At 39.2% G+C, this 23,346-nt stretch overlaps 1 protein-coding gene across 1 annotated transcript in view; it reads left to right on the top strand.

Moving 5' to 3' along the window:
• LOC117301585 (guanylate cyclase soluble subunit beta-2-like) overlaps nucleotides 1–22,764 on the top strand; it is a 29,249-nt gene extending 6,485 nt beyond the window's left edge. The window contains exons 2-12 of the mRNA XM_033785614.1: nucleotides 1,341–1,444; nucleotides 8,243–8,316; nucleotides 10,204–10,298; nucleotides 11,196–11,459; nucleotides 12,133–12,305; nucleotides 14,940–15,339; nucleotides 15,613–15,933; nucleotides 16,444–16,592; nucleotides 19,275–19,576; nucleotides 21,426–21,577; nucleotides 22,468–22,764. Of these exons, the coding sequence (XP_033641505.1) occupies nucleotides 1,341–1,444; nucleotides 8,243–8,316; nucleotides 10,204–10,298; nucleotides 11,196–11,459; nucleotides 12,133–12,305; nucleotides 14,940–15,339; nucleotides 15,613–15,933; nucleotides 16,444–16,592; nucleotides 19,275–19,576; nucleotides 21,426–21,577; nucleotides 22,468–22,757 (2,324 nt within the window). The 3' untranslated portion in view covers nucleotides 22,758–22,764. The remainder of the gene's footprint in view (nucleotides 1–1,340; nucleotides 1,445–8,242; nucleotides 8,317–10,203; nucleotides 10,299–11,195; nucleotides 11,460–12,132; nucleotides 12,306–14,939; nucleotides 15,340–15,612; nucleotides 15,934–16,443; nucleotides 16,593–19,274; nucleotides 19,577–21,425; nucleotides 21,578–22,467) is intronic.
• Nucleotides 22,765–23,346: the final 582 nt, after the last annotated feature.

The raw sequence follows: 23,346 nt of genomic DNA, 5'->3' as shown, positions 1-23,346 counted from the left end.
ATTATGAATAACAGTTTATAATTGATTGGCTTAATCCAGCGTAGCCTACGGATTTTTAATACAGCATATACAATTTAGGCACTGGACACTATTGGTAATTGGTAACACATTTACATTGTGAGAAACGGCTCCCTCTTAGGTAACGTAGTTTTCGAGATAGAGGTTATTTTCCACGAATTTGATTTCGAGACCTCTGAATTAAATGTTGAGGTCCCGAAATCAAGCATTTGAAAGCACACAACTTCGTGTGACAAGGTTATTTTTTTCTTCCATTAATATCTCGCAACTTCGACGACCATTTGAGTTCAAATTTTCACAGGTTTGTTATTTCGTGCACATGTTGAGATTAAGTGAGAAGACTGGTCTTTGAAAATTACAAAATGTGTCCAGTGTCTTTAACAACCATCAAACAACCGAACAAACAAGCAAACACAAACTCCCCCAACAAACAAACAATAACAACAACTGCACAACAAAACTCAGCTGTATTTGAAATAAGCTGTGATTTTTACAACTTTACAAACACTCAAACAATGACAAAAAAAAGTCGTCATAGACGATTAACATGTTTTTAGACACGCAAAACCAAAATGCATTTCACCGCATAACTAAATTTTACATGAGCCAATAAAACATTAATAAAAGCTTGCCATGTAAACCTTCAACTGTCGACATTAAGTTAATTAATTGACTTTTATTAAAGAATGACACGAACAAATGACGTTTGTACCACTGTTTCTAATGTATAAAACAACGTTGAAACAAAAATAGCGGTACCTCAAACAGCCGCAGGATAACCAACACTCAAGTCTAGTCGATTATTAATCAGGGTGTTCTTATTTTGTGTGAGGCTGACTCTCAGATAGGCTGACGTATAGACTAATCCACAATGATAACAGGTATTGGCTTTACAGAACCTGTGATTTCATTGGATAAACGTGCAGTGACGTAATCTGTCCATATGTTTTGATTGGTCCGATTGGTTTGACAGCTGCGTTTCAGTCGTCTGCATGCAGCACCGTGTAGCTGTTTTTTATGTGTACAATCATAGAACAGAGAAATGACATTTCTGTATGATATAAGTACGTATGATTTGACTGAGAATCTCCATTTGAAATGAGTGCAAGTTCAAAGGTGATTATGAACATGGATTGACGTAAACTGAAGACAGATATCTGGCGTAATTAACGAGCCTCGAAGTGTGACGTCAGATGTTCAGGATGGGCTGAGAGCGCAACATCTACGCTATTGGATCACACCGATGATTGCCTCTCCTGTGTGGCAGAAGTCTGTCTTATCTGATGTTAAACTTAACATAAAAACCTCTTCGTTGTCTTAAGGTTTCCAGATCTTGATAACTGATGTCTCACTGAAGCCGTTGCTGGTGTTTTTCAGCGAGTCCTACAATAATCATTTTGGTTGGAAGTTAAGATACTCTGAAATGGTAAGTCATATATCTTTATTATTATTATTTTATTCATGGTTTATTTATTAAAACACTGCAATACAGCGGCTAAAAAGCCGAAATGCACAGTTTACAAAAAAGTCATCATACAAATTGATGATATTTCCTGATAAATTGTGTTCTTGTTTTCGTTTAAAGACACTGGACACCTTTGGTATTTGTCAAAGACCAGTCTTCTCTCTTGGTGTATCTCAACATATGCACAAAATAAAAAACCTATGCAAATTTGAGCTCAATTGGTTGTAAAAGTTGTGAGACGCAACTAACTAAATCGTATGTTCACCATCATGAAAAGGTTCAAACCCTACTTTATAGTGTCACTGTTGCACAAAAACTGCTTATAACTATATTAAGCTGTGGGCCTTGCACAATCTGTACTGGTTGATGCATAAAAATTGCTATTGTTTAGCTGTTCGAAGTGTCGTGGCCGAGCGGAAATGTCGTGGCCGAGCGGTTAAGAGCACCGAATTCAAACTATGGTGTTTCTGATCAGCAGACAGTGAGTTCGAATCCCCGTCATGACACTTGTGTCCTTAATCAATACACTTGACAATTGCTTCGTCCTTCGGATGGGACGTAAAACCGTTGGTCCCATGTGTTGTGTAACGCGTGTAAAATAACCCAGAATATTAACTCTGCAACTGATAATGTGCCAAGAAAAATGTGCCATAATATTTATACCTGATACTTTCACATTAAAGTGTTGCTCCTAGTGTAGGCATGCAGACTTCAAAGTTAATAATGTTGAGGGAAAATGCTGAGGTAGTATTTTCGATGACCGATAGCCGACTCTTCCGTGGGTACACAAAATCAAACACGATTTCAAATATGCTCGGCCAAGATCAAACAAAGCACATGGTTTTTACATTGGATTCATCCCATGACATGCAGCCAGTGAAGTACAGTGAAGTTTCTTTAGGAATGGTGTTACATGATCATGTAATATGTACGCGCAGTGAGTGCACAACATGTATTGTGTAAATTTAAGATATGTTAAATACAGAATATTAAGATACAGAATATTAATTTTGTTTTAACCATATTATACACCGATGTGTGTAGCACTGTATACTAAGTACTTTCCTGAGTCCTGTGAAGAAAAAAAAATCACAGGCATATTGCTCGTTGGGATTCGAACCCACGACCCTGGCAATTCTAGAGCATTTTCATACCAACTACTGCTCGAGATGCATTGTGTAAGTTGCGGACCGTCAACACACTAAATCCCCACACAAGCTGGACTTGTGCATTTTGCGTAAAGCTTCGTGAAATCGGCTGCCGCAGAATGTATACTGAAAGTGCTGCACTAAATCTGTTGCCATGTTTATTCTAATTTGTACAAGAAAAAAATGCCTCAGACGAGTAATTGATGAAATGTTTGTTGGGGTAAACCGTTTCACTTGTAGCATCACATTCGATTTAGAAAGTTATATTATGTTTACAGAAATAAGCATGTGCAGACCAAAGAAGAAGGCTTGTGCTCCCCCCCCCCACAAGGGGCATGCGAATTTGTTACACAATTGTCTAAATCTATTTTCATCATAGACAAATAAAGTATTAAAGACAGTGGACACTATTGGTAATTGTCAAAGACTAGCCTTCACAGTTGGAGTATCTCAACATGCATAAAAAACGAACATGTGAAAATTTGAGCTCAATCGGTCATCGAAGTTGCGAGATAGTAATGACAGAAAAATAACCCTTGTCACAGGAAGTTGTGTGCGTTTAGATGGTTGATTTCGAGACCTCAAGTTCTAAACTTGAGGTCTCAAAATCAATTTGTGGAAAATTACTTTTTTCTCGAAAACTATGGCACTTCAGAGGGAGCCGTTTCTTACAATGTTTTATACCATCAACCTCTCCCCATTACTCGTCACCAAAAAAGGTTTTATGGCAACAATTATTTTGAGTAATTACCAATAGTGTCCACTGCCTTTAAAAGATTATGTACACCGCAGGAAGAACAGTCGCCAATAGGAATACACAATCTGAGAAGCGTTATTGCAGTAACGTTTTAAATTTTGGGACCCAAAAGGTTATATTTTTTACCCAACAACATTTCTTCGAAGTGAAATGTTTCCCAATATGTTTTACACTAACATAATATGCTGTATGCTTCTATCCGAAAGATGGTATTACTTTTATGTTTGAAAGTAATAACCAAACGTTAACTAATTATAATAACATCGCAGTCAAATATAGCGCACGTATATACCAACAAGGTACTCAAGGCGCACAGCATACTTACATTTTTTACAGAAAAATAGGTTATTAAAATTGCGGATTCTGAGACCCAGTTATGCGTCACCTTATAAGGGTTACAATGTGCTACGGCGCATTTTGCAGCCAGGGAACACCGGGGCAAGCTCCCCGAGGGAAATCATTGTGTACCGTCTAACACAAGTGATGTAGTGATTAATAAGTGTCCGTGCTGTGCATTGTGTGCTTGAAAAAAAGGATTTAAATCAGTACTTTAGATTATTTTCAATTTTTGGATTCTGCCTTTGTTTATTTTGTGAATGCTCACTCTTCTTGAATAAAGGACCGGACTCCATCCCACGTGTCTACACTATTTATTGGTTAGGCCCTTGGCAATTAGTCAAAGCATCAACCCAAACTTTCCCATTAGCCTTGTTGGTTCTTTTGAACCGAACCTTTTAAGATGCTTGTAACATCTTCATCTCACAATGGAAACTTGTACAACATGCTCCCGACATAGTTAGAAGCACAAAGAAATTTGTACGGCTGATTTCTGTGAGCCTAAAGTCACCTGGAAGTGGTATTTGTTTTTTAATTAAAGCTTTTGTCACTAATATAATGTGTTTTGATGAGTGGAATGTGAATAAACAGTTAACTAAGGTTTTAAAAAATCAGTTTTTATGTTACTTACAAATTTAAGAGTAGACCCCGACCCGAGAATGCGCTGTTCGTGACGTCAATCGAGGCAGACTTTGCCTGTAATGCGTAGAGTAAACACAATTTTTTTTCCGGCAAAGCCGACCAGGTGTATTGCTGCTGAATGCAGAAAAACACTTTTTGAAATGTACCAACTCACGACTTGGAGGTACATGTACTTTGCACGTGTGTTTACTATACGCATTGCAGGCAAAGTCTGCCTTGACTGACGTCACAAAAGGGGTAGGCGGAGTCAGCCCCCCAAACAACTTTATATATTTTTTAAACATATAAATCGTGACAAACAATTACTAAAAAAATTGTTTTATTGTTCGTAAGCATATACTCTTATGTTTGAAAGAAAACAAAATATATTTCCAGGTGACTTTAAAAGGGTCAGAAATTTCCTTCTTCTTATTATTCTTCTTCTAAAATCAAAATGGCAAAACCTAAAATGGCTAGACGTCAAAAACCTCCCCTGGGATTAAAATGAACTCTTTAGATGAATTGATTATTTCACTTATTTTTTAGTATCAGCATGTTAAATTGTGTAATATGTTCAGAGGTTTGAAAACAGCTATCGCGCTATCAGCATTATCTACTCCAAATATACAATTCTTTTCTGATAAACCAACAAAACAATACAACCTGTGAATAAATGCAGTTCCGGCTGGCAGCCAGATATGACCGGAAACCATGCAGCTCAATTCCTCATCGTTCAAAATGAATGTTTTTGATATCAAATTGTCACTAAGCGAAAAACAAAACTCGTTACCAAACTTTTACGTTTTATCACAGCCCTGCATTGCCCGAACTTTGCCGAGGCTAATGTTCTGTGTTTCTTATAGCTTTGTTAACTAAAGATCACAACTCAGTTCTTTAGGTTTTTGAAAGACTGAAACGAATAAATCCCCAAGTTTATCAAATATGTATGCAGCTGGAAACTTGCAAACCTCAAGTTTGAACAATACAACCAGATTGTGAATTCTTGATCTGGTAACGTGGGTCAAGGGTTTCATAAAAAAGTTCATACAAAACATTTCCATGCAGTGTAAACTGTTTCAATCCCGCGATACCCCAACTTTGTCGATGCCTTGTTGAAAACTACTCGGTTTTCTTAAAGTACTGTAAATTGAAAATTGAATTGGAAAATTAAAAGTAGATAAATTGTTAAATTGAGTTGCGACCCTTCAGATCTAATAACGCGTCAACGAAATGTTTTCATAAAAAAATACACATAAATTTATTTACGCAACGTAAACTATTATCAAAACTCTGTGATGCCCCAAACTCATGTGGGCATTGTTCACTATTCATTTATTCTGTGGTTTCTATAGATGCCCCAAATTCATTGATGCATTGTTCACTATGAATTTTGTAAATTAAATCCCACATGTCAGTTCTTTAGGCTTTGAAGGACTCAAAAGCCTCAAATTTATTAATTTTTATGCAGCGTGGAAACTTGAAAACAACCAAGTTTATCAACTTTTAAATTGATTTCGTGACTTCTTGATCTGGTAAAGCGTGATTCAAACGACGATTTTATAAAAAAAAGTACACCCGAACAAATTCACGCAGCGTTTACGTCATACGTTTCATTTCATTTTCATTGATTATTCATTTCACAGGTAAAAATACAAGTACAGACAATAAGAACAGTAAGAAAACGAAAACATGTACAACAATTAAGAGAGAAAAAGAAAAAGAAAAAAAGTAGCACCCCTGATGGATTTAAAAAAAGTAAACTAAATTACTTTCGAGTTAATCTCCTGATGCCACAATTTAAGAAGAGACAATAAAGGACATTACAGATCTCAGTGGACATTATTAAAACATGGCATACAGTATACAAATATAGAACTATACAAGCAGTTAAAACACAGCACTTAATGGGCATTTTAGTGGCTTTTAGCCTTGTTTTGGGCGACTTGCATAAACATTGTTAAACATTAATATTCTGTTTTCTTATAGTTTTGTAAATTAAATCTCACAAATCAGTAATTGAAGTTTGGAAAGTTAAAAACAAAGAAAACTACAAGTAGATAAAAATTGATTTGCGCAACAACAATCAAAGATTTCCTAAATAAGTACACAGAAACTAATTCATGCAGTGTAAACTGTGCGTATTACCACAACCCTACTACGCCCAAATTTGTTTAGACATTGCCAACAAATAGTTTTCTGTTTTTCTTTTTACTTTGTTAATTGAATCCCACGAGTCAATTCTTAAGGGTTTGGAATACTAAAACGAAGTAAGCCCCAAGTTCACCAGTTCCTTATTTTATTGCGAAATCAAGATCTTATAAAGAAGTAACCAACGATTGTATGAAACAAAAGTCCATGCAGCTTAAACCATTATCACAACATCGCGATGCCAATAATTTATTGAAGCATTGTTTTCACGGGTTTCTTTTAATTTTGTAAATACAATCGCACAAATCAGTTTAAACAACACAACAAAACTCAAGTTGAACAATTGTAAATGGATTGCTACCACGTGGTCTGTTAAAACAGCAACCAATGATTTCATAAAAAAAGTACGTAATAATTACAAACTCATTTATGCAGCATTATTTTCAATTATATTACAGAAGTGCTCATTGGCCCTCCTGGCTGACAAAACGTAGTTTAATGTAATCAGAAAAATTACAAGAATCTTTGAAGATGCTATTGTGTTTTGAAAACACGTAGAGTTATAACGTAATGTACGATTGAACATTTGCCGTTTTCATTGCGTTATATTGCCGTTGTATTGCGAAATTATGCTGTATTTCATTGCGTTGTTGTATAGCGAAACAGTGTCGCATTTTATTGAGTTAAGTTTTGTCTGAAGAAATAATTGTAAATTTTGTATTGCTCTAAATTTAAAGATACTTTTGTTATGTGTAGGCCTTCTATTTTAATCAAGGTCAGTTTTAACTTACCCAGTGTGGGATATTACAGTTTTTGTCTAATCTGATCCAATCGCTTTCTAAGAGTCGTATCTGGGTGCGTTTTCTCTGTTTGTTTTCCCTTCTTTTACCAATAACTGTTTCGGTCAATGGCCAGTGATATACCATTGCAAGTTCAAGAATAAAAACAAAGCGAAACAGTAATTGGTCGCGACAGCGAAGACGCAACCCCAAACCATGCGTCCATTTGCTGACAGGCGCTTTAACTGTGATGGTCAATCCTACATCTTAATTGATTGACGATCACTTCAACTGCAAAATTAAGTACAATCACCAGTAACAGCAAATAATATTACAAGAGTGAAGATACGAGATACAAACTCTTTCCATGAAATTGAGGAGAATCCGAACATCCATCCATCTCCATCTTTGGGGAGAAGCTTTGTCCGTACCATGTCATTTTCGTTTGTCATTTTTCAACCAATGAACGTAGATAGAAGTGGATTTTTTGGAATTAAAGCTTCAGGTTTATGGACAACCTGATTTCATATGAGTTCACTTTGATAAGATTTGCTGTTCAGTGAGTGTCCCTTTAGCTGACACTACTGGTAATTAGTCTTCTCAGTTGGTGTATCTCAACATAATATGCACAAAATAACAAACCTGTAAAAAGTTGAACTCAAATGGTTGTCAAAGTTGCGAGCTAATAATGGACGAAAAAACACGAAGTTGTGTGCTTTCAGATGCTTGATGAACCTCAAAATCTAATTCTGAGATCTCGAAATCAAATCTGTGGAAAATTACTTCTTTCTCAAAAACACTTCACAGGGAGCCGTTTCTGACAATGTTTTATACTAAATCTCTAAATTTTAAATCTCTCCCCATTACTCGTTACACAGTAAGGTTTTATGCTTATAATTATTTTGAGTAATTACCTATAGTGTCCACTGCCTTAACATATTTTGTGTTTTGGTCTTTTTTTGTATTGCAGTACGGGTTGATACAAATCTGCCTGAAAGATTTAGTTCTCGAGAGATTTGGCGAGAGTACATGGGACACTATACGGTAAGAAGTAGTCTCATTTTGGGTCTGTATTTGAGCTTCGCAGATAGCCTCAAAAGTGTAGTTTTTTTGTTTGTTTTTTTCACGGAGGAAATTACTTATTCACATTTAAGACTACTCCTATAATATTACAAACATGCTGAAAATCCGTAACATTAACAGCAAAGAAAATATAATAAAAAAAAATACACCACACAATGTAAACATGACACCAATAGTTTGAAAGAGTCCCATTCTTTGTGGAAATTAACAGTGGAATCATTGGTTACATGGAGATGTTTTTATCCAAAGTATAATACAGTTTTAAATCCAGTTTAAATAATGCAAGGGAAGGTGTAGGTTGATCCAGGGGTACGGGGCTATAGGTGAAAAGGGCAAAGGTTCAAAAGATTAAAAAAAAAAAAAAACATTGTGAAGACTGGGTTCGTTTTCCGTAGTATTGCCAACAATCTTGAACGGTTTTTGTCCACGCAGGAATATCAGTATAAGTAAATGGAATATACAATCTGAGAAACTTGTTTTGTTAAATTCTTCTCTCTGACAACACATTCCTCAGAAGGGAATTGCTTCTCAAAATGTTACACAGTATCACATCTGCAGTGTTTCTTACCAAGCTACAGAGTTTTCACGATCATTCATTTTTTGAATAAATTCCAATAGTGAAATCCTCCCTTTAAAGAGAACGTACACGTTTGGGAATTGTCAAAGACCAGTCTTCTCACTTGGTGTATCCCATCATAAGCATAACATAACAAGCCTGTGAAAATTTGGGCTCAATCGGTCATCAAAGTTGTGAGAAAATGATGAAAGAAAAAACACCCTTGTTGAACGAATTTGTGTGCTTTCAGATAGGAATAAAAGACTTCTGGCTAGAAGTCTTTTATTATTTTAGTGAGAAATTACCTCTTTCTCAAAAACTACGTTACTTCAGAGGGAGTCGTTTCCCACAATGTTTTATACTATCAACAGCTCTCCAATGCTCGTTACCAAGCCAGTTTTTAAGTTATTATTTGTTTTGAGTATCTACCAAACGTGTACCTTCCCTCCCTTTAACTGACAGCTAATAACTTTCTCAACTCTAAAATAAATGTGTATTCTATAAAACGCAGTTCAAACGCCTTTATATAATAATTGCAAGATTTCTTGCAACACATCCACTGGGATGCTGTGTTGTTATGCAGGAGTAGTATTTGATAAGAGTAAACAAAAACTTTACAAAGGCACCCAGCAATTTCAAAGGCTTTACGTCGGTAATTCTTGATGTTCAGATGAGTGATCTTTTTGCGCAGCAAAAAAACAACAACAGTTTTTTGTCCCAATGGTTGTATTATGTTACTGTTCACTGCTTGACCTTGAGCAACAAAATTAATGAATGAAAACATCATGTTTACCGCTAGTGGAGAATTATTATTCACGAAGGCTGAACTAATCACGAATTTGGTTTTCATCGTTGAGTTTCATCTTTTTTTTTAGTTGTCAGCTGTATAGGTTTTCTCGTTTTGTTGGATAAGCTTATGAAGTGATTGATTGCTATGGTGCGTTGTGTTACCCTTTAATTAATCTTACATGCGTGTCGGCTATGGATTAAAGGTCTGTGGATGATTTTACTGTTTGGTTAGAGACAGATTTGACCTTGCAGTTTCCCTTGTTTTGGGCACTTAGGTGGATTATGTTGCCAGTAGAGCTTAGTTTAGACGTGGTTTAAATTGAACGATTGATTTAATGTTTTCTTGGAAAGAAACAAAGAAGCAAAACAAAAACCACAGCACTCAGTGACGTGTGAATTCTCATTTTTATAACAGTTTGAAAGTGGGATGAAAAACACTAGATTACCTTAACGAAATATGTTTGGTAATACTTAAATTATTTTTGTATTGTTATCTCAAACAGGAAAAAAGCTGGAGTGGAAGACAAGTTTGTGAATTTCCAACAATACGATGATGACGTCACATACAAGCTTGCAGAAGCAGCAGCAGATCTTTTGGGTATTATTATGATTTTTTTATTTGACGCTTTAAAAATGTTATTAAACATAAGGGGGAGAGAACAAAGTTAAATACAGTTCAAATTAGAATGCCTGCGACTTGAGGCAAGAGAAGTTGTTTGTGAAATATCTACGTTGTTGCCACGGAACGGATAAATTTGTTTTGAATACGCCCCCAATATACGCGTCTCATGCGTGGCAGATAGTGAGTTAAAGGAACCAACGCCAATACAACTTACAAGGTCTAACAAGAGCGCAGTAAAAGATACGATTTGTTTTCTGATCGAGGCATTGAAGGCTTTATAAGACACCGGACACTATTTGTAATTGTCAAAGACCAGTCTTCTCACTTGGTGTATCTCAACATATGCATAAAATAACAAACCTGTGAAAATTCGAACTCAATCAGTCGTCGAAGTTGCGAGATAATATTTGGAAGATAAAAACACCCTTGTCACACGAAGTTGTGTGCTTTCAGATGCTTGGTTTTGGGATCTCAATATCTAATTCTGAGGCCTCGAAATTCAAATATTTTAGTGGAAAATTACTTCTTTCTCGAGACTACGTTACTTTAGAGGGAGCCGTTTCTCACAATGCATTGTACTACCAACATCTCCCCATTACTCGCTACCAAGTAAGTTGGCACCCCGAACAAAGATATTGACACAACAGGGACACCACCAATATAGGGCTAGACAGCTCAGTTGGTAGAGCACCGGCATGTTTATCCGGAGGTCGTTGTGGTTCGAATGCCACTCCAGTCAATTCTTTGTTCAACCCCCCAAATCAAGTAAGTTTATATGCTAACAATTATTTGTCCAGAGCCTTAAGGCTTTAAATGGAGTCCTCATTCAAACTACTGTTTATGGTGACGTTCAAATTACTATCAACCGAACAGGTGTGCATACAGACAGCGTCTATGAGCTCTTCGGAGTCTTCTGGGTCACGTGGGTCATGCGCATCGGCTACGACAAACTCATCCGCACTCTGGGCAAGAACCTGGCTGAGTTCATTGGTAACCTTGATTTCATGCACACGGTATACATGAAGACCATGTACCCTATGATGGACGAGCCGTCTTTCCGTGCGGAAACCAGGGAGGACGGTACCCTGACGTTGCACTACTTCTCCGTGCGCAAGGGACTGAATGGTGTGGTATCAGGTGAGGGTGGTGCTGGGATGCGGATCGGTTTGGGAAACTTTGTTTGTTTTCTGCATTTTCATGTGGTACCAAACATTCCCTCGGTTTTATTTTAAAACTGCATATCTACCTTTGCAAGGATCCCGTTCCAAATTAAGAATTAGCGAAAGAGATGTTTCTACCGGTTTTGGAAGAAAACATTCCTTCCTATGATGTGCGTACAAAACTTTATCATCTGTTAGGTTTGAGGTATCCATGAACCAAAAGTATTGCTTTGAGATGTAGGTTACTGTAAAAACATCAACAAAACCCCAAAACTAGTCTATGAGTATCCTATTGTCCTTTGAGAAGCTTATTTGGAACAAACAAATCAGATGATGGAATCAAACTGATTGAAAAGCTGATACAACGGCACGATACTCCCGTTCCTTGTATTCCATGAACAAAATTCCCATTTTTATAGCTTTTACTGAAACTGTGACCCTTTTTTCGAAAACACGTCTTCGGCTCCACAGTTAGCTTTAACCCGCGATTGTTTTGACAATTGTGCGTGCTTTTCGTACGTGCTGAGGGCTTCAGACGAAAAAACGGAGCCTGAAGCCGAATCCAAAGCCGAAGCCTTGGCTTTGAAAAGGGACTGTATTGCTGACTATCAGCGTGTCTTTACACATTTGGTGTTCTTCTTCTTCCCCAGGTGTGATTAAGGGTGTTGCGAGGATCATATTCTGCGAGCGGATTGAGATGGAGGTGATTGATTACAAGGAGGAGTACCATCGAGGGGTTAGAAAGGACCACTGGGTGTTTCATGTCCGCTTTGTTGAGTTCAATCTCACCCCGATGGGATTGGACGGCAAAATCAGTCAAGAGGTATTATTACGTAATAATCTCTTTATTTAAAGCTCCAGGGCCCAATTTCATAGAGCTGCTTAAGCACAAACAAGTATCTAAGCATAAAAAAACCTCCAGGGCCCAATTTCATAGAGCTGCTTAAGCACAACAAAATAGCTAAGCATAACAAAATTACGCTTACCAGAACAATGTTACCAGCCAAACTACCATGTCACAAGTACAATTTGTGACTGGTACCCTGCTCATTTATTCTTAGCAACTAAGGCGCCTTGTCAAAACCTCCAAGCTGTTCCATTCCGCGTGCATTCTGCGGGAGTCCGCGGATTTTTGTAACAAAAGAACCCGTAGCAACCGGGCATGTCCACGGCCACGACGGCTCATTTACATGTCAATAAACATGAATATTCCGGGGGCTCCGCGGAGCTACCGGTCGGCCATTGTAAGGTCCAGCTTATGAGCTGACCGGCGGAACCGCGCAGGAACGTAGGTGGTTAACAATGGTTTTACCTTAATTTGCAGATTAAAAAGCAAAGCGAGGGTGGATGTGTAACTAAAATCCATTTCCTCCAATGTGTGATTTTTAAGACTTGGTTGGGCCTACATTACCAAAACATGAATTTTAAAAATGGTTGTCTTTATTCCCGGATTCGACAAAAGTTCCAGGCTACGTGCAAACTCCGTTGTAAGCTAACCCTCTAGTCACTGCACCGCCCGAGTTTCTGAAAACCAATTTTTCAAGATTCTTGCAGTAAACAACTGGAATCGTAGTTCAATTTTTAAAAGATAGCTTAATATTTATGCACATTTTTTTACCCTTTTGGTAATGATTGTATAAAAGTACAAGCTCCCATTGGGAACAATAATCGGCTCTCGAGTATTTTTTTGTAAGGATAAAATGGACACAATAGCTTTTCAAGGCTTTTATCTGGCTCAATGCTCATACTAATTAAATGCGAAGGCGTTAGTTTTCGACAATATCATCATTAATGATGAATAAATACAGTTTCCGTTGTGTTTACTAATTTGTATGAGCTAAATTATTTCATCGAAGCTAATGACGATGAAATAATTTAGCTCATACCAATTAGTAAACACAAAGGAAACTGTATTTATTCATCATTAATATTGATATTGTCGAAAACTAACGCCTTCGCATTTAATTAGTTTGAGCATTGAGTCAGATAAAAGCCTTGAAAAGCTATTGTGTCCATTTTATCCTTACAAAAAAATATTCGAGAGCCGATTATTGTTCCCAATGGGAGATTGTACTTTTATACAAACATTACCGAAAGGGTAAAGAATTGTGCATGAATATTAAGCTATCTTTTAAAAATTGAACTACGATTCCAGTTGTTTACTGCAAGAATCTAGAAAAATTGGTTTTCAGAAACTCGGGCGGTGCAGTGACTAGAGGGTTGTCAGAGTATCCAGGGGACAATTTTAACTGTTCGTTCTTACTTTCCAAGCGGAAAACATTAGTTTCTTATTTATAAAATCCCAAGTCACCGTCACCAATAAACAAATCTACACACCTGTGCGAGTGTGTCTCCATGTCAAAACAACCAGATAGTCTGGTTTGTCCAATGTCTGGGGGGGGGGGGAGCCACAGTTTTAGAGACCGGTGTTTCTATTGGCTGTTGAATTTACATATAGCGCGTAACGAATGTTTTAATTGGTCGATTTTGCCCTACTGCCAGAGCAGCATATTGTATTCAACATAATGGAAGAAAACGTTAAGTATTCGCGGCGGCGGTGATTTCTTATTAATTTAGCATCGTTTTTCTTGCGGGAAAATCGATTAAATGTGAATGGTTTCAAGTTAAAAATCGATATTTTTGTATCAAGCATAAATGTTGCAAATTATGCTTCGCAAATTGGATCGCAACATTTGCGATGCACTTTTTACAATTGCAAAGCAAATCATCAAAATTGCATCACAAATTGCGATGTGATACAGGCGAAATCGTTCCCTGATTATCACAAGCGCTGGATGGTGTAATTGTCTTGTCGGTGCGGCCTGTCCGCTTCCAGGAGGATGTTATTCATGAGTAGAAAATGTATTGTTCTGGAAGAGCACGGCCGGTCCGCGTCCAAGCCGCTGATATTTATGACCTGAAAATACAACTTGTTTATTCATGAGACTTATTGTTATACTAACAATAGCGCCCGGCAAGGATAGCTCATTAACTTCGCCGCGCTTCAACGCACATCGCCGTTCTTCCGCAGACTGTCCGAGGTCCTTAGCAACGGCGGTATTTGCTGTCCAGTCCGCAGACTGTCAGCGGAGGAACGCCCGGGAGGTTTTGACAAGGCGCCTAAGTGTTCAGCAAAATGTTGTGCTTAAGCAGCTCTATGAAACTGGGCCCAGATATAGACCGTATTGAATATGAACAAACAATGAAAGCTCTTTTAAGAACAACAATAAGAAGTCGTTACATGGTACACCCGTAATGTATCAAGCATATACCCAACTCCATCATACAATGTCTTATTTCATACACAAGAAAACGTTTAACAAATCAAAACAAACATGGGATTTCAGTAATGCCGTGTCATAAAAATCCGTTTCAACATCAGGTTTTCGTGACAGAAGCATAAACAGCCACTGAATAATTTCGTAAAAACTTCTGACAATTTGATTTCCTTTTGTAGGAGTGGTTGTCCATACTAGTGACAGAAAAAGACTCTGATGTCAAAGACAAGATCCCCGATGTTACCAACATTAAAGAGAAGCATGAAACCGAACAATTCGTTGCCCACATTCCGGAAAAGATCCATGTGGATCCGTCCACCTTCTGTCACGCGTTTCCGTACCACTTGGTTTTCGACAAGAACCTCGTCATCCAGCACTCTGGGGTCAAGATCCAGCAGTTCTGTCCAAGGGTTACCGAAGAGGGTGCGTCGTTCGAGGACTTCTTCAGCGTGAGACATCCGAACATCACCCTCAACGTCGAGAGCCTGCGAACCTTCAGGACGTCAATATTCATTGTTGACTTCCGAAAAGAGGAACTGAACGCAAAGATGCAAGACAAGCCTACGATATCACTAAGAGGTATTCTCTTAAACAAATCATAGATTTTACCTTTTCGCAACTACCCATGTTGAAACTGTTGAATGAGGTGCATGCTGGTCTAGTTAGTGATCAAAATTGATCGCTAGCTAGACCAGCATGCACCTACTAACTCATTCCACCCATAACGCACACGTACCGAGTATTTGCAATAAGGTATATTGCTTGAATGAGGATTTACCTGCTAAGTCTGCTGCCACCTAGCGTCTAAAAGTCCTCCAATAACCGGAACACTTTTCATTATTTTCCTCCTAGGCCAGATGCTGTGGATGGAAGCTGGGCAGAAGATGGCTTTCCTCTGCTCACCTCGCCTCACCAAGCTAGAGGACCTCACCGAGCGGGGTCTCCACTTCTCGGACATCGCACCCCACGACATCACGCGAGATCTCATCCTCTTCAATCAGCAGAGGATCGCAGAAGTCGAGTTGTCCAAGCAGTTGGAACAGAAGAAGGAGGAGCTGAGGGTGCTGATGAAGGATCTCGCTGAAGAGAAGAAGAAGACAGACACGCTGTTATACTCCATGCTGCCCAGGGAGGTGGCCAACGAGCTTCGAGAGGGACGACACGTTCAGGCAGGTTAGTCCGTGGTCAGACTAGTCTTTTATTGACTACGTTTTGTCACCGATATCGCAACACGAATAACTTGAAAAGAGATATCTGTATCAAAAAAACATATCTGGATCGAGATTAACAGACTTGTCCAGTCCTTTCATGCCACTCGATTGTGCGCCCTGCCCTCTGCCGGTGACCCATACAAAAACTAGCGTTGCCAATCAACTTTAATGGAATTGCATTGTTAGAAATTAGTATTATTTTAACACCATAAGGTGTACAAATTTGATTCTTTTTACATTAAAATGTGGCAACTTTAACACGCCAAGTTTTGCAGTTTAATGTCACGTCTGAATCAAGTGACTTTGGCTACGGCTGTCAGGGCCAATGTCTGCAAAGCAAATGATAGAGAATATGAAATTGGCGCTCAGCCATAGCCAACCACCACCGAAAGCCATATAAATCGGACACAGCTTATCCTCAAAACACAGTTATAAACGTCATAAACCAAGACTCTTACTATTCATTTAACAGGAGAGTTTCCGCAGGTGACCATACTCTTCAGTGACGTAGTTCACTTCACAGACATGTGCAGTCAGTGCCAGCCGATCCAGATAGTCCATCTGCTCAATGCCATGTACACCAGATTCGATAGGTTGACCAGCGCCTGTGGCGTCTACAAGGTAATTAGCTTGTACCCTCAGAGAATTACCATAACGGGTATAGGTGATTTGGAAGGCACCTGGAACATTCCGAATAATAATAATATTTGAGTTTATATAGCGCTTTTTCACTCCCGAACGGGTGTCTCAAAGCGCTTCAAATTATTACCCCTGGTCACTGGGCCTTAACTCACTCCTTAAACCATCTCAGCTCCTGGGGAGTATACAGCCTCGTGCAACAAACGCGCTACTCTCTGCCCTCACAGGTCCCCATTTACCCCTGGGTGGAGAGAATCAATAATAGTTAAGTGTCTTGCTCAGGGACACAAGTGTCACGACCGGGATTCGAACCCACACTCTGCTGAACAAAATCAGCAGAGCTTGAATTTGGCGCTCTTTTACCGCTCGGCCACGACACCCGTGTTCCGTATGCCCGATTTACCAGGGTTCCGTTTGTCCTAGTTACAAGTGTTTTATGAACCCCAAGGTACCATTGTTCTAATAGTGAAAGTGTTCCGTATGCCCTGGGAACTAATAATAATAATAATAAGACTTGTAATGCGCACATATCCACCCTGCTGGGTGTTCAAGGCGCAGTAAAAAAAAAAAAAAAAAAAAAAAAAAAAAAAAAACACAACACAAAGAAAAACAGACACAACAAAATTAGTTATTGACATAAGATAAGTTTTGAGAAGAGACTTGAATTTTGTAGTACAAAGACAAGATCGAAGATTAAGTGGTAGAGAGTTCCAGATGCGTGGCGCGGCTGAAGAAAAAGACCTGTCACCCCATGAGTGTCGAGACTTGGGTCCAATGAGGAGAAGCATAGAACTCGTGTTCTGCATGCCCTCGGTATGGATTCCATATGCCCGTGGTTCAAGGGTTTTGTATGCCGTATACAAGGGGTTACGTATGCCTCGTGCTACTGTTCCGTTATGCACTAGGCACCAGTGTTCTGCGTGCCCAAAGTACCATAGTGCCATTTATGCCCAAGGTACCATTGTTCATTCGTTGGTACGAAGTGTTTCGGATGCCCTTGGTACTGCTCCATATGATCCAGGCACCAGCTATATGCTCTATAGGCACCAGTGTTCTGCATGCACAAAGTACCGAAGTTCCTTTTATGCCAATGGTACCGTTGTTCCTTCGTTGGTACGAAGTGTTTCGGATGCCCTTGTACCAGTGTTCTATATGCTCTATAGGCACCAGTGTTCTGCATGCCCAAAGTACCAAAGTTCCTTTTATGCCCATGGTACCGTTGTTCCTTCGTTGTTACGAAGTGTTTCGGATGCCCTTGGTACTGCTCCATATGATCCCGACACCAGTGTTCTGCATGCCCAAAGAACACTAGTTCCTTTTATGCCCAAGGTGCCATTGCTCCTTCGTTGGTACGAAGTGTTTCGGATGCCCTAGGTACCAGTGTTCTATATGCTCTATAGGCACCAGTGTTCTGCATGCCCAAAGTACCAAAGTTCCTTTTATGCCCAAGGTACCGTTGCTCCTTCGTTGTTAAGAAGTGTTTCGGATGCCCTTGGTACTGCTCCATATGATCCAGGCACAAGTGTTCTGCATGCCCAAAGTACCAAAGTTCCTTTTATGCCCATGGTACCGTTGTTCCTTCGTTGGTACGAAGTGTTTCGGATGCCCTTGGTACTGCTCCATATGATCCAGACACCAGTGTTCTGCATGCCCAAAGAACACTAGTTCCTTTTATGCCCAAGGTGCCATTGCTCCTTCGTTGTTAAGAGGTGTTTCGGATGCCCTTGGTACTGCTCCATATGATCCAGACACCAGTGTTCTGCATGCCCAAAGAACACTAGTTCCTTTTATGCCCAAGGTGCCATTGCTCCTTCGTTGGTACGAAGTGTTTCGGATGCCCTAGGTACCAGTGTTCTATATGCTCTATAGGCACCAGTGTTCTGCATGCCCAAAGTACCAAAGTTCCTTTTATGCCAATGGTACCGTTGTTCCTTCGTTGTTAAGAAGTGTTTCGGATGCCCTAGGTACCAGTGTTCTATATGCTCTATAGGAACCAGTGTTCTGCATGCCCAAAGTACCATTGTTCCTTTTATGCCCAAGGTGACATTGCTCGTTGGTACGAAGTGTTTCGGATGCCCTAGGTACCAGTGTTCAATATGCTTTAGGTACCAGTGCTCTGTAGGTCATTATACCCAAAGTGCTACTGAGTGGTGGAGTTTTGTAAATAGTATTACATATTAATTGAGGCACTAATCATTCACCTCTGCCTCAGCGCTTTAGAGCAAACTTTTGATGTTGGCGCAAACTGATATACATAAAACTTACACGGTCTAGTGATGACAAAAGAAGAAAACATCCCTTGAAACATTTCTGTCTGAAATTTCATATTTGAGGAATATACTGTCTGAAATTTCATATTTGAGGAATATAAATAATCTTATTTCGCGTTTGGAGTTTATCGATCAGTGAGCGTTTGATTAATTTTTGTTTTGGCATCGATGCAATGCAACATTTGTAATATTATCTCGTGACCCAGATGGCCGATCGATCTCGAACTTCTACATGTTTGTCAGTTTATGTATGGTGGTGGATTACATAAAGTGCTTACACTGCCAGCAACTTGTTTTGCTATCAAAACCGATTCTGTAATGTTCCTTTAAATGACTTTTGAATGATTGATTGATTGATTGATTGATTGATGGATTGATTGATTGATTGATATAGGTAGAGACCATTGGTGATGCGTACATGGTGGTCGGTGGTCTCCCTGTAGAAACAGACGCACACGCTCAGCGAGTAGCTCGGTTCGGTCTCCAGCAGCTTAACTCAACCAATGAAGTCTTGTCCCCAATCACCGGAGAGGCAATCCAGATACGTGTAGGAATACACACTGGTCCCGTGGTAGCTGGTGTAGTTGGTCTAAAGATGCCTCGATATTGTCTCTTCGGGGACACCGTAAATACTGCGTCACGAATGGAGAGCACGGGCGTGCCTGGAAAGGTGCATACAAGTGAAGATGTAGTAAGGTAAACAACCAATGCACTTAAAGGCACTGGACACTGTTGGCATTTACTCATTGGAAGACTTTGAGGCGCTAGGTGACATCAGACTTACCGGGTAAATTTCAATTGTTTACGTAGTTCTGAGCATGTGTACATTACCGAGAACAATGGATTTTACCTGGTAAGTCTGCTGCCACCAAGCGTTCTGCAAAGAAAAACTTACTTGGTAAAGAGCAATGGAGAGCCGTTGATAGTATAAAACATTGTTAGAAACGGCTCCCTCTGAAGTAATACAATTTTTGAACAAGTGGTCAATTTTTCACTGGCAGCAAGGGTAATTTCTCACTCAAATCATAAAAGACTTCTGGCCAGAAGCCTTTTATACTGATATCTGAAAGCACACCAAATTTGTACAACGTTTTCTTGCAACTTCAATGACCCATTGGGTCAAATGTTCACAGGCTTGTTATTTCATACATATGTTGGGATACATCAAGTGAGAATACTGGTCTTTGACAATTATTACCAAACGTGTTCAGTGCTTATTAAAGACACTGGAAACTGTTTGTATAACTTGTTGTTAGCTTAAAAACCTGACAAGCATTGGAGAGCTGTTGATAGTATAAAACATTGTGAGAAACGGCTCTCTCTGAAGCAACGTAGTTTTGAACAAGAGGTAATTTTTCACTAGCAGTAAGGTTTTTGTTGTCATTATTCTCTCGCAACTCCGTAGACCACACGAGTCCAAATTATTCTAACTTTGGGGCATACAGACCAATATTTTTTTTCTTCACATAACCACATAACTTTGAAGTGAAATGTTTTTCAGAATGCTTGTAGACACTGGACACTATTGGTAATATTGTCAAAGACTCACACTCGGTGTATCTCAACATATACATAACATAAAAACCTGTGAAAATTTGAGCTCAATCGGTCGTCGAAGTTGCGAGATACTAAGAAAAACACCCTTGTCACAAGAAGTTGTGTGCTTTCAGATGCTTATGATTTCGAGACCCCAAGTTCTAAATCTGAGGTCTCGAAATCAAATTCGTGGAAAATTACTTCTTTCTCGAAAAATACTCCCTTTCAGAGGGAGCCGTTTCTCACAATGTTTTAATGAGAAATACATAATCTAACTTCGCGTTTGGAGTTTATCGCTCAGTGAGCGTTTTATTCATTTTTATTTTGGCATCGATGCAATGCAAAATTTGTAGTCGGTTTTTTACTATTCTCTCGTTACCCAGATGGCTGATCGATCTTAAACTTCTACAGGGTTGTCAGTTTATGTATACGGTGGATTGCATTAAGTGCTTACACTGCCAGCAACTGTTTTGTTAGCAAAAAATAAATACAAATAATAATACTTAATTAAACATAACAACATAACAACAAGTGATGTTGGAAGCTTTGCATGGTGTGAAGAACACGATTAGTTATAACTAGGCCTAATAGTTTAAGGAACATGTTGCCTTGGATCGGTCGAGTTGGTCTTCGAAAAGCGTTCTGTAATCGTTTGTTATAAAATGCATATGGGTAGAAAGATGTTGTAAAAGTAGAATACAATGATCTACACAAACATGTCTCGAAATTCCGTGGTTTTCTTTTGACCTCGTCGACTAACACGGTCGGCCATTTTTGGGAGTCAATTTGTTGACTCCCATAAATGGCCGACCGTTTTAGTCAACGAGGTAAAACGCCTTTATAGACCAACTCGTCAGATCCAAGGAAACGTGTTCCTCTAACTTGCGCGTACAACCATATGATAATTTCTTATGAGGGAGTGTTTGGCTCCGAAAAGAGTAAGTTCTGGTATAGATTATTCAAAAAAGAAATATATTTCATGACATTGTTATTATATTTTCTTACTCAGGGCTGTCCAATCACAAAACGACAAGTTCATCTTTGAGTCACGTGGTGACATCGAGGTCAAAGGTAAAGGCAAGATGCGCACCTACTTCCTGACCGGTATGCATAAAGATGAAGGTAGTGACGTCATCAACTTGGACCATTTCACGGATGAAGGTAATGCTTTTTCTTTTATTTAAAATTGGTTAAAACGACAAATTTGAAACATTTCAGTTTTGAAGTTCATAATTTGATTTTCTTCTTAAATACACTTTTAAATTTGTTTTATTTATAATACAAAACAGCATTCCAAAATAACGGTTTTAACATTTATTCAACTAACATCACATTTTTCTCCTACTTTTACTGTGGACACAACTTTTCCACTTCTTGATGCCATTGACTTTTAATTTGTCTGCTTAACATTATTTTAAAAAGTTATATAAATAGATAAATCATAGACAATCGACACTTTAAAAACAAAGGATGATGACAGTGTTTTATACTGCCCCATAAAAGTCAATGTTCCATGTTGATTAACACCCCTCTATAACGACTGGTATGGTCCTTAGGATATCAGGGCATATGAGCTGACCAATGTGTACGACGTGGTTAAGCCAATGGAAATATTTGAAATAATGGCCCTCACTACCGTAAACAACTCTCAAGAGAAATTGCAATGGAAATTCATTGAGACATTTTAATAAATTTAATTTGAGAAGATCAAGTAATAAGCCACAAGGAAACTGACTTGGTAAAATGCTAAATGGTTGGGTTAAACAAAGATATATTGAGCCCCAGCATTTTTGTCTTTGTTTGAAGAAGTTGTGCTACAGTCAATTCTTCTTTGTTACACACATTGATTGCATAATTCCAATTGCCATGTCAATATTGTCTACATTTCGATTTAGTGCGAAGGACGTGCATGGTTTGATATTGAGGGACGCTTAGTGGATCCTGACTTACGGTACATGTACAGCGGTCAAATATGTTGAGCCCAAGTCAATATTTGTCTTTGTTCGAACCCAAATAAATGAGAGAGTTTTGCATTTATTTGGACATTACAGACCCACCACCTTACACGCAGGATCCATCACCAACTCACGTCACCACTCCGCCCCCAACGACCAACAAATCCACAGCATCAATGAAAGATCCAAGGGGACCAACTCTTGCCTTTACCCCTTCTCCGACACCCATGAAGTGCCCAGTTATGGCTGCTGTAACAGCGGCAGCATCCAGCGAAGGTGACCGAGAGACTCCCCAACAAACTCGGGAGATTCCCATTCAGACAAGGGGAAACCCCACGCCACAACCAGTCCAGGAGCGTCCTTCTAAGATATGTACATTGCTGTGAATTGACATTATGGGTGCGTTCGTTTAGCTTCCCTGGGTCTACCCCGCGGTGCTCACTCGGGTGAGCCCCATGACAAAAGCTAAACGAACGACCACTCACCGCTCTCGTAGTGACGTCTTTTATCAGGGGCCACCCCCTAAGTGACCCACTCCACAAGCAGGGCACTGTGGGCTGACCTGGGTGAGCCCCTGGTATGACGTCAAAAGCTATTCGAACGCATCGGGACAGACCGGGGATGACCCAGTGAAGCTAAACGAACGCACCCTGAATACTGTACTAAGGCAAATGCGAACTGCCTCCTCCAATCCGCCCCAATTTTGCTAAGCACATTATTGTTATTCTCACATTCTAATTATCACAATTGCTTACAGTTTGATATATCATGATATAGATGTAGCCTGAACATCTGACGTCACACTTCGAGCCTCATAAATTAGGGAGGTTTAGCTGCACGTTCCGCGTGAACGTGAACGTGAACGTGAACGTCAAAAAATTGTGTCGTAAAATCTCACGTTTTTAGCATACGTGAAATTACAATTTTTCACGTCAGGTACGTACGTGCACGCATACGTCATACGTGAGCATGCAA

Source organism: Asterias rubens, chromosome 17, assembly GCF_902459465.1.
Source record: "Asterias rubens chromosome 17, eAstRub1.3, whole genome shotgun sequence".
NCBI lineage: Eukaryota > Metazoa > Echinodermata > Asteroidea > Forcipulatida > Asteriidae > Asterias > Asterias rubens.
The sequence above is the reverse complement of the archived record's forward strand: the minus strand, read 5'-3'. Positions and strand labels throughout refer to the sequence as shown.